This window comes from Nilaparvata lugens, chromosome 12, assembly GCF_014356525.2.
Source record: "Nilaparvata lugens isolate BPH chromosome 12, ASM1435652v1, whole genome shotgun sequence".
Taxonomy (NCBI): domain Eukaryota; kingdom Metazoa; phylum Arthropoda; class Insecta; order Hemiptera; family Delphacidae; genus Nilaparvata; species Nilaparvata lugens.
Window position 1 is genome coordinate 20,819,209 of NC_052515.1, and position 13,006 is coordinate 20,832,214.

Genomic DNA, 13,006 nt, shown 5'->3' on the forward strand with positions numbered 1-13,006 from the left:
TCATCTATTCTAAAGACTGATAAGCTAATTTTTTCTATCCTTACATATTACTTAAAAAAAACATGGAATTTCTCATTAGAAACTCTAACTGCTATTGTTTAATTGATATGTACACTTATTGATTGCACTATAGAAGCTAGATTCACTCAATCATTACTCTGCTTTTCCACTTGACACTTTATTTTGAAGAAGCACCTCACTAGTTCAAACGGTTCCCTCATTTTGAGCCTCCGCATCAACTCTCCAGCTGCTAGCTGGATCGCCTCGACGTTGTCGTGTTGGTGGAGTAGCCCCTCGTGCCTCTCTGCATGCCTCTGGATCTCGGTGGACACCAGGTCAACGTGCAGGTCTCTATGAATATCACTGTTCCTGACATACCAAGGAGCATCCACAATGATCCCCAGCACCTGAAATTTTAATTTAAATATAGCACTTTATATCTAATTTGTTCAGGTTGAACTGGACTTCCAGATGCTGGCTCCCCGTGACAACAATCGGCAGATGTCTGTTGTCTCCCTGCTGACCTGCGAGCAGAAGCTGATTCAGCATCCGCTGATTGAGGCCTTCATCCACGTCAAGTGGAAAAAGATGCGCTGGTTGTTTTTCTTTATCTTCAGTCTGCACGTCTGCTTTGTCATCTCTCTCTCGCTCTTCAGCCTGCTATTGGTCAACCCGGCATGGGCTCACGATAAGTATAAGGTATCAACAGATGAGATACCAATCTACCAATCGCCATTTACCTCAGACAATATTAATAATATATTTCTATATCATATCGTATGTGTAGTAGAACTATATTAAAAGAAACTTTTTCAATTCTTGCTCACGTACAAAAGCGTCTTGCTTTTTTGTGAGTAGTAAATTATTATTATTTGCCCCAATTATTTTCTGTCATCATCATCATCAGCATTTTCAATTATATTAGGCCTACTGATAACTTATTCTTCGTGGTGGAAGTCAACAATATTTTTGTCAAATTTAATTATTACTCAAGAAAATTGCTATTCGTTGACTTATGATTTTCATGATTGAAAGTATAGATGAATGAACTGTTCTTTAACAAGCAACGTACCGGTAGCCTAAACAATAAAATTGATTTGATTTGAATAAGTTACAAAGCTACAATCGATTAAAGAATATTGTATAGGGGATATAATTTTAATACATGTAACGTAGATAGAGTTTTGGTGAAAAATAAAAGTAAAAAACAATCCTCTTCAAAATGGCTCTCACCTGAACTGGAAAAATTACACATTCTATTATTGATTTCTTACAGTAGATTCAAGAATACACTTAGTGAATATGATAAAGAAGTCTATAAAAATATAAGAAAGCACTACCGATTCAAGTTGAAACAAGCGAAAATAAAGGTAAATAGTGAATTTATTGCAAATGCTAATAATAGGTGTAAGGCTGCTTGGTCAATAGTCAAGAGAGAATCTAATCTCATGCCTGCTTGTAAAAAACCAATACCAATCTCTCCAAATGTGTTGAATGAGCTCTTTGTTAATGTACCAACCAGAAGTTTGGATGATAGACAGGACCAAATTGATACGTCATTTCAAAATTTTCTGATTAATGCTCCAAAGCCTTCACACAATTTTAAACTTAAGACAATTGATAAGTTAACCGTTAAATCCATTGTTAATAGAATGAGTAATTCTCGTAGTGAAGATGTGTTTGGAATGTCTAATTACTTGATCAAAGAAATAATTGACTCAACCTTGCTTCCTCTAACATATATTATAAATTTTATTATTGTCATGGGCTACTTTCCGGATTGTTTGAAAGTGTCCAGTGTTACACCTGTTTTGAAAAAAGGAGATCCAAAAAATCCTGAAAATTACAGACCAATTGCCCTTGTGCCTATCATCAGTAAAATAATAGAATTTTGTCTGCTAATGCAACTCTATGAATATTTCATTTTCAATGGCTTATTATATCCCCATCAATATGGCTTTAGACCAGGTCACTCTACAATAGACGCTGTTGAGAAAATTGTAGACTTTGTACATCAATGTTTTGAAATAAATGTGCAGTTGGGGCAACCCTATTAGACCTTAGCAGAGCATTTGAGAGAGTTTCACATGTGATTCTCTGCAAAAACTTGAGTATTATGGTATAGTTGATAGAGAGTTAAAGCTATTGAAAGGTTATTTGGTTGGCAGAAAACAAATGGTAAAGTGTGCAGGTAAATGCTCTGATGTATTGAACATAAATACAGGTGTACCTCAAGGATCGGTCCTTGGGCCTTTCCTTTTTCTGGTTTTCGTAAATGATTTCAGTTTCAATATACCAGGTCTTTCTGTATTATATGCTGATGACACCTCAATAATCCAATCAGATGTCGAAATCGAAAAACTTCAGGATAAACTTGACATTTCCTTGAATCAGGCAAAATCATGGTATTTATCTAATGACCTAGAATTAAATGAGCAGAAAACAGAGAAAATAACATTTACATTAGGGCATACTCTGAACCACAATAATCTTAAGCCTGTCAAATTACTAGGTGTAATATTGGATGGTAAACTCTGTTGGGAGGAACATGTGAATAGTCTCTGTAAAAAACTTTCAAGGGTAACATACCTCCTCAAGAGATTAAATAGTTCTGTTAATCTGCAAGTATTGTTGATGACCTATCACGGACTTTTCCATTCTCATCTTAGTTATGGGATAAGAATGTGGGGCAATTGCCCAACACATAAAAAAGTTTTCATATGGCAGAAAAGGGCAGTTAGAGCTATTTTGAACCTTTCCCCAAGAGAAACTTGCAAGCCTCACTTCATCAAACTGGGTATACTGACTCTGCCATCTCTATATATATATTCCAATTTGATAAGTGTAAAGAAGAATTCTAACAACTTTCACAAACATAATGAATATCATGCTTACAATACTAGCAATAGGGAAAAAATTATGAAACCAAATCTCAGATTGAGTAAGAGCATGAAAAGCTACCCCTATTTACAGTTGTTATTTTACAATAAACTACCAATTGAAGTTAAGAACCTGCCTCAAGAAAAATTTAAAGTTGCCATTTCACAAATGCTAAAAGAAAAGGCTTACTACTCTACTGAAGAGTTTTTAATTGATAGCATATAACGTTTTCTACTTAGAATAAAAATGTGACTTACATTGTAAGAATAGTATGTGATTACTATGTTATGACTTTATATAGTAGTACTAGTTGTAGTGTTAGTCTTTGTGTTTCTCTTTTAATATATTACGAATTGCTATTTATCTATATGCTGTGTAAATGTAATGTTTCGAAATATTTTGCTATACCTACTGATATTATTGAAAATGTTCATTCAAGTTTTATTAAGAATAAGATGTTGACGAAAAATGTATTTATGCTAGTGACTTACATCATGTAATCTTGAACTTTTGACGAGGCCTGAAATGTACTGTACAAATGTATTTATTGGTCAATAAAACAAATTTATTTATTTATTTATTAGAGTTACTAATGTAATACAGCCTAGGCAAGTCAAAAAAAATTATTGCCATTAACAATTACAAGTAGGACAACGTCAAGAAATTGAAATCATAGATCTTGGCCAATCATAATATATAAAAACCATAATATAACATAAAGCCTCATAAGAAGCAAATGCCTGTTATATCTTATCGCATTATGTTTTATATTTTCAGTGAGTAGATAAATAATTTCAAGTATTTCTATCAATTGAATAAATGGATTTATAGTACTTTCATGGAATCTATTGTACTTTTTTCAATCTATTTTGTAGTAAAGACAAAACGTGTCTTATTAACTTTAAAAGAGTTATTATACTCTGCTAGGTCGCACTAGATTCGATCTTAATTTTTTTATTTGTTTCTCAAGTCATATTAGTCAATATATGAGAATTAAGTGACTTGACAATACTTGACAGTACTTTATTCACTTCACAATATACTTTATAGTAATTCTATAGGTAATAATTTAGATTTAGTAATACTGACATGTCACCAGTCATATGAGTGAAACTCAAAAACTTGATGTAATGTGACAATGAATGAATGAATAAATATAGTGTTTTCTCATGGAAAACAACAACAATTTCAACTTTTTCATTTTTTTCAGAACCTGTTCACAACCCTCCGTCAAACGACTCGCATAGTGCTGGCACTGTCTGCCTTCCTGCTTCTGTTGCACTCTTTCCTGCAACTGCTGCTGATGGGCCTTCTGCGCTACCAGATGACCGAACCCTGGGTCAACTGCATCTGCTCGCTGTATGGCCTGCTGATGGCCTTCTGGGTGGACCAGAGTTGTGTCTACCGCAGCAACAAGATGGCCATCCTCACGCACATCGCCTCCATTGTCATTGTCACCGCCTGGGGCTGCCTCATGTTCCAGATGGGCCGGTTCCCCTGCTGGGGTAACTATGGCCTCATGTTCACCGCTGTGCTCAATAATGTGCTAAAGGTGATCACAACAAATTTGAACTTTAACTTCCCACAGTAAGAACATAAACTATTTTTATGGACATATTATTATATATCAAAATTTGGGAACAGAATAGTTTTGGGCTATGCCTGTTGTTCTTTCCTGATCATATTCATATGATTTGTAATTGTCATTAAATTTATCAGTATCCTCATAGGATGCTTACGTGTGTGGATGTTGAATGTCTGAGTGTGCTTGTCCTTTAATTTCTATTTTTTTTCGCTTTGAAATTTTTTCCTTGTACTATAACATTTTATTCTGTAAAGCGTATTGGATTGCAATTCTGTATCTTTTTCAATTCTTAAAAATATGTATTGATTAAGTAACTACATCTTATCATAGAGAAACGATAGCATAAGTAGATATCCCATGGTATAGGGCGTTTATGTCGCAACTTTTACTGTTATCCCAAGCCAATAGTTCACGTAGTTCTTTCCTATGCAGCTGTGTGATGCTGGTAGTCTCTCAAATTGTTCCGTTCATACACTATCGTCCCAACAAAACAGTAAAAATTGACAATAATCGACAGTAATCGGCTTGAGATAACAGTAAAAGTTGCGACATAAATTCTCCCTATACCATGGGATATCTACTTACACTATTGTTTCTCTATGATCTTATCCTCTTTTTCAAAATTTTTCCTATTTAAAATCTTCTTATTTGCTATCTGATTTTCCCAACGTTTCTTTATTCTCTTTCCCACGTATTGCATATTGTTAGGCCTACACAGGTTTTTTTCCTCATATCCATATCCACTATTCATGAAATCAACAAATTCATCTTTGATTCCAATTCTTACTATATTAATTTTCTTCAGTAGCTTGTCTATTATTTTGTTTTAATTTTTTTTTGCTTTTTCTTTCAGCAGTGAAGTGATTGAGTTTATTGAAAAACACTTACTATTTAAAAGACTTTTATTATTCAATATTGATCTCTCATATTTATTACATTTCATTGTCATTTCTTGCTGCTTCAATTTTATTGTTATCTCTGCATATTTTGGATTGTATTGTTTGCTAACGACATGGTTAAGTGGTAGAGTGGATATTATTGTCCAAACTTCGCCACGTCAACAAAAATAAACAAGTCATTTTATTCTATTCTATTCTGATTGTATTAACTTCTACAGAAATTTATTCAACTCCACATTATAATAATCGATTCGGGCTGTAACTGCAACAATCGAGATTTTCCAAGTTCTCTATATTACTCTGATGCTTTTGCATCAAGGCAAGATAAAAAACTAGGTACTGGTAAAATAAATCCAACTGTTACTTTCCAAGATGGATAATTTTTTAAGCAGATACAATTTACTAGTATTTCCTTCTGGGATTGGTTCATGAGAATCTATATATGTCTTGTTGATTGAGAACTACTGAAACTATAGTGAGTGCTCACATTTCACAATAATCATCAAGTGGACTTTAAAATCAGAAGGACTGTCGACTGGACTATCAATATAACACACAAAACAATGACGCTTGAAACAGACCTCAATTCTATTGAACTTGAATTCTCCTAATAACGTTCCAGTGTTGTCGTTAGAATATAATATTAAACTTTTTCTTATGTGAGTTGTCGTGAAGGTGATGTGGTACCGGTAGCTGGTAGGTATAATCCATATGAAATTAATCGGCCTGAGTACTATCGAAACTATATAGTACCGTACAGGTACCTCTCAATTAAAAAAATACATCATATAAGTGGTTCTGACGAAAATTTCAAGTCATCTCATTAAATAATTGTCATGTACATTATTCTAAACCCCTCCTATTATATTAGAACTTTCAAAATAACTTCAAGACTGAATTACAAGCATCTAAAGACTTGTTATTTCAATTCCAAATTGTGTTCCATGTAACAAGGGCTTCAGTCCAAGCTTTTTTTATATATTTTTTTGGAAACAAATACCGACGAATTTTCAAATTCCACATCTTATATAACTTATGACAGTATGAAGTACCTTAGATAAAAATTGAATGGTCATGTTACGAAAAATAAAACGCACAGGCAGTTTTCTGTAGTTTTCTCAAGACTACAAGTTTTGGACTGAAGCCCTTTTTGCATGGACCGATTCATATTTCGTCATTATTTATTCAGGTCTTGTCCGTTTTTTCCCAGTTGTACATACTATACTAGGCCTACTTGTCTTACTTAAATAATACTATATCTTCAGACACCAGTCTATTTTTGCACCAATACCATACTTCTATTCAAATTATTTTACCCGAAATTTCCACAAATATATCGTTCAACATTTTATGTTTGTTTTGCAGGTGATGTCGACCGGAGTGTGCCTATTCATAGGGTTCGTGTTGTGCTTCTGGATCCAGTTCCCTTCCAAGTTCAAAGGCGCGTGGAACCCGTTCATCAGAATGGTGATCATGATGACCGGCGAACTGAACGACGAGTTCTTCTTCACATACGACTCACCCAATGAACTGCAGTGCAGTCGATTAGTCTTCGTTATCTTCATACTGCTGGCATCCATAGTTCTCACTAATCTCATGCTCGGTCTTGCCGTCAATGATGTTCAGGTGAGTTTTTTGTGAGGGTAATGCCCATTTGTGCCACAGGCTTGTGCGTCAGATTAGTATTAATTTAGATTAATTTAGTGCATCAGATTAATTTAGATAATGGATGAGCAGATATAGGAAAAATAACTTTTTCTATTCACAAATTATACGTTTTTTGAACAAAGATAGGTTTACAACAAGTCTTCTCCTCTTTACACGAAAAATGTGGGTATGTGAGCACAAAGTTTCATTGTCCCACTGAATACAGTACCTACTATTATATCAGTGTCCTATACACCATATATATGAAGAAGTATAATAATACTACCTAACTAATTATAATTGCCAAAAAGAATACAACTAAAACGTTAACAATAAGCATGAAATGCAGTGTGTAGTTTTTCACTCGAAACTTTCAATTAATAACTTGCACTACATACATACATACATACATACATACATATCCGGGTCCCGTTCCAGCTAGTGCCGGGTCTGGGTGTTTACAATGCCTCTCCATCTTGTTCGGTCCTCCCACCATCGCTCGTCCTCCACCTGCCGCCATCGGTGTCCTCTCTTCTCCACTTCGTTGGCCACTGAGTCTGTCCATCGTCGTCGCGGTCGTCCTCTTGGTCTCCTCCCTTCAATCCTCATCTCCTCCATTCTCCTTGGCAGCCGATCCTCTCTCATTCTCTTCATGTGCCCAAACCAGCGTAGTCTCATACTTTCAACCTTTTCCCTTATACTCCCCATGTTCAATTCTCTTCTTATATCCTCATTTCTAACTCTGTCTCTTCGTGTCTTCCCCTTTATTGCCCTGAGGAACCTCATTTCTCCTGCCTGTATTCGACTCCACTCTCTTTCCGTCATCGTCCATGTCTCGGCTCCGTATAATATGATGGGTACGTAATACATCTTGTACATCATAATCTTTGCCTTTTCTGGTACTTTTCCATCCCAAATCAAATGTTTCACTGTTTGGTAGAAATTCCCCCCTTTTGTAATCTTCTAGTTATCTCGTGGTTTATTCTCCCATCATCTGCAATTTCACTGCCCAAGTACCTGAAACTTCCAACATTTTTCAGGGGTTCTCCATTCAATCTGATATCTCCGGCAAAATTGTCATCCCTTCCAAAAACCATTACTTCACTCTTTTCCCTGCTTATTTTCAGACCATATTTCTCCATAACCCTGCTCCAAGCATCCAACTGCATCTGTACATCCTCAACTGTTTCTCCCCAAATCATCATATCATCCGCAAATATCATTTTCTTATCCCGTTCTCCTACTTCCTCTCTCACTTGTCTATTCATTCCTTCCATAACTACATTGAACAAGGCTGGTGATAGAATACTTCCCTGTTTTAGCCCATTCCTTACTTCAAACTCGTCTGTACAACCACTTTGTGTTCTTACTCTGCACTTATATCCCCTATACATCTCCTTTATTATGCCAATATGTTCTTTCTCAATCCCAAAATTTTCCATTTCCTGCCACAAACCTTGCCTATCCACTGAATCATACGCTTTCTCTATGTCTATAAATAGCATCACAATCTTCTTATTATATTCCCAGCTCTTTTCCATCAGTTGTCTTATGGAGAATATAAGATCTACTGTACTGCGGCCTGGTCGAAAACCATATTGTTCCTCACTTTGTTCAAGCTCGATTTTTGGGCTGATTCTGTTTAGTAATATTCTTTCGAAGATTTTCGCACAGTGGCTCATCAAGGTGATTCCCCTATAATTTTTACAATTCTTCTTACTTCCTTTTTTAAACAAGGGAATTATTTCTCCTTTCTTCCAGTCCTCTGGGATTACTTTGTTTTTCCAGATGCATTTCAGAACTCGGTAATATACTTGTTTATACGGTAATATACAGAACTTGCACTATACTTTCAATAAATAATATTAAATGAAGCAATCAAAGCAGTCCATTTCACTATTTCTCCTTCACAACTCCGAAGTTCTAAAATTCATAAGTTCCACTCAATTTCGAATATAAAAAAGTCATGTACCCTACGATATTTAGTTTTTGACAATATTCAATATGAATGAAGGAAATAATTTTTGTCAACTCAATTTTTATCTTGAGAAAACCACTACTCGACTTTAATACATCATCTGCAAAAAGTAATATGTAAATTGTAGAAAGTAGAAGTAATATTTAATACATCGTCATATCTCAAAAAGTAATGATCGGAAAAAAATATTTTCCTGAGAAAACTTTTTCATTTTACTAGCTTGATGATATACGAATCGAAAAACTTTGAAAAATATCACGATCAGCTTTACAGTATCAGCCTGAAGAATTTTTAAGTGACAAATAACCTATAGTGAGGTCCACGTTATAATGACAGTATTTGATCAACTTTGGTTTTGCTATCCTTGTCTATCATTCGACAAATCCGGTGGTACTATCCTTTTCTAGGTCCACAACGATGCCAATTATGTTTTTGACAGTGTAGAAATATAATTAATTAATGCTGAGAATCGGCATCGCTATTCTTCTATCTTTATCCACTGCCATTATAACGTGGACCTCACTATAGCTACACTTGGACTGTTGTATAAATTAGAATCGGAACCGTTTTGGGCTTATTATAAGCCTGTGGTACTTTTCTGTAAGTTGTATAATTCTGAATGATTGAATAAATAAATATCTGCAATTGTAGTCGTGCCTAAACCATTCCTGCAATTGACATTGCTGTTTCGCTAATCCTTCATAGTAGTACAGTTTTTGAATTAAGCTTTTTTGATTCAATACTTCATCATGGAGTTCTATTCCTCTGAAATCTACAAATTAATAATTATTAATGAATAGAAATTGTAGAACTCTTCCTAATTACCAATTATTATTAGCCTATTATTACTGAATACCCAAAGGGATTCCAGGGGATTAAATCTACAAAGGTAATGAATAAAATATCTGTTGAAGTAGAAAAAATTGTTACAAAGTATAATATTTAAATAAAAATACTTTTTACTTAACTTCACTTCATTTATGTATTAATTAATTAGTTTTTATTAATTTCATAACTTTTCACTTACCGTACTTTTAAAAATAAATAAAATACTTGATTTTTGGTTGAGGAATATTATGGAATGCATTTCACTCCTTAGGAGGAGCTTCATCAGTCATGGAAATCCAAATGTGATTTATTTTTGAAAAGCAAACTATATAGTATAGGTAGTTTCTTAAAATGTATGAATTCAGGGTTACATTCCCATTTATAAAATAGAATTATAGTAATTTTTTGAAATTAGGTAATAAAAATAATATTTTATTAATAATATTAAAAATTGTATTTTAATATGTTATTCTATTAATTTCAAAAAAGGGTACTATAATTCTATTTTATACTAGCTGGCCCGGCGAATCGTACCGCCAAATAGTTTAATGCATCTCATGACAAACTTTAGTTGGATGCACACCTGAGGAGGCGCGATGCGGCATTTTATTTATACAGATAATTTTCCAACTGCAAAATAAATAATTTACTAAAATCAATTAATTCTGGACACCGAAGACAGCACTGATAATATTTACATATTATATTTACAGCAAATTTTGTAATACATTTTGTTAATTCGAAAGAAAGCAATGTCTTTAGAGCATGTAAGTCTTTAACCTGAGGCCGCACTGCTGGATGGTTACACACAGAACAGTCAGTTTGTTTTTAGTCGGGGCGTTTATAATAGAATACATGGGCGGTTATGAAGCACCACACACTCTTGTCCACTATCTACCGACAGCTTTTGTATGACACAATGATTATAACAGCTGAGTTTTATTTCTGTGTATGGCCAGCTTAAATTTTTTTCTTATAAGGATTACTCATGTAAACTTTGAAGGACCGTAGGAAAAGAGTCATGAAGTCGGATTATAAATTTTATAGGCCATAAACCTGGTCCTGAACATAACGAACACAGCTAAAAAAATCATTAAATCCTGTGCACACAAGAAAAAGTTATTGAATGTCAAAATTTGAGGCTAGATTCATATTTATATAGTTTTATAGTATAGTTTTAATTTTCATGAGTGTGTTCGAGTGTAAACTGGGGAGTTTTGGTGGGAGTACAAATCTTGCTGGGCTATTCTTAGTAGTTTCAAGCTATTATATTTTTGCACAGAAATTAATATTGAATTTGTAGGCGCTGCAATTGGAAGGCCACGCCATCCACCTGAAGAAGCAGACAGAGTTTATAGTGCACTTGGAGCGGCTGACCACCCACTGGCTGCTGCACAGTCGATTCTTCCCCTCGATTATTCGAGAAATGCTCAACACAAAGCACCACGTTCCCATCAAGCTGTTTGTCAAGGACATAGGCTTTGATCACGGAGAGCTGCCTGACAGAATCATGGATGAAATTGTTCCCATCGCTCGAGCTAAACGACTCAACAAAGCTGCTGATAAACCTACCAGGTAATCAATTTTATCTTGGTTATTCAATAAACTGTTCATTAAAATATTAATGAAATATTTTTTATTTTTTCTAGTATCCTTTTATTTTCTTCGATGGCAAGATCGGTTTCGGGTGTTCATCCATTTTATCAAGTGTCAAAAAAAATCTTAATAAAAAATCTGGTGTGGTGCACTCACACAACTTTCCTTGCCGTTATGAAAATTGATCAACTGACGCTAGTGTTCCCGCGCATTTCAAGTCTACTTTTCTAAGATCTGAGCCAGCTAGTGACAGGACAATAGCGCTGCAGATACACGAAGTCTGCTATCTGTTCATAGTGAATGATTTTAGAATCAACAGTTGCTAACAGTTTGCAATTGAATAATCTTATTTTCTCTAATTTCGAGCTTATTTTCAATTTTAGGTGAAGATGCTACTGAACATTAATTGTAGTGATTTTTATGCTCAATCTTTTCCACTTGAAATTTTCTGTACAAATTGTATCTGAAGCCTGATAATTGGGAATCTCAAATCAACTTTGCATAGATGATGCATTGCTCCTGAAATTTTTACAGATATAAGACTTGTGGCAGTTGATAGAGCTTATCAATGACGTTTTCAGGTATGAATTTGATTTTTTGAAGATGCTACTGAACATTAATTGTAGTGATTTTTATGCTCAATCTTTTCCACTTGAAATTTTCTGTACAAATTGTATCTGAAGCCTGATAATTGGGAATCTCAAATCAAACTTTGCATAGATGATGCAGTGCTCCTGAAATTTTTACAGATATGAGACTTGTGGCAGATGATAGAGCTTATCAATGACTTTTATAGGTATGAATTTGATCAAAATCGTTGGAGCCGCTTTTGAGAAAATCGCGAAAAACCCTGTTTTTGACAACATTTTCGCCATTTTAGCCGCCATATTGAATTGCATTTGATCGAAACTGTTCGTGTCGGAACCTTATAGTGCAAGGACCTTAAGTTCCAAATTTTAAGTCATTCCGTTAATTGGGAGATGAGATATCGTGTCATGACACAGACGCACACACAGACACACACACACACCACACACACACACACACACACACACACACACACACACACACACACACACAACACACACACACACACACACACACACACACACACACACACACACACACACACACACACTTTTTCAGTCCTTTTTTGGACTCAGGGGACCTTGAAACGTATAGAAATTTAGAGATTGGGGTACCTTAATTTTTTTCAGAAAGCAATACTTTCCTTATCCTTACCTATGTTAGTAGGGCAAGGAAAAAATGTATCAAGTAACCCTGTAAGAAACAGTGATCAATAACTTTTGTTTTTGAATGATCAATGATTTATTGGTTTTTCAAAAAAATCTTAAGCTTTAATCTTATATCCTCATTTTCATTTTGAGTTGTCATACATGCATAGGCTGTGCATTATACTTTATTTTTCACGCCCATAATGAGCAGGTAGCATTATTTTCCTTTTTGTGTCTAATCTCAAATTGATAGGTGCAATGTAGCTTGTAGCACTCTTATGTACCGGTACTGATATAGATAAATAAGTTGCCGTGCTACCAATTTCTCCTAAATAGGTTGGATAGCATTTTTCAACTA

The 13,006-nt window shown here is 34.6% G+C and overlaps 1 protein-coding gene across 2 annotated transcripts in view; it reads left to right on the plus strand.

Annotated features, from left to right (window-relative positions):
* The window catches only part of LOC111061903 (transient receptor potential channel pyrexia), a 32,608-nt gene that overhangs the window by 9,587 nt on the left and 10,015 nt on the right, over positions 1 to 13,006 (plus strand). The window contains exons 7-10 of one of the 2 annotated variants that reach the window (XM_039439111.1): positions 472 to 699; positions 4,091 to 4,432; positions 6,730 to 6,990; positions 11,121 to 11,392. In XM_039439111.1, coding sequence (XP_039295045.1) covers positions 472 to 699; positions 4,091 to 4,432; positions 6,730 to 6,990; positions 11,121 to 11,392 — 1,103 coding nt within the window. Of the gene's footprint in view, positions 1 to 453; positions 700 to 4,090; positions 4,433 to 6,729; positions 6,991 to 11,120; positions 11,393 to 13,006 lie in introns of both variants that reach the window. The other variant, XM_039439110.1, reaches the window with a different exon arrangement.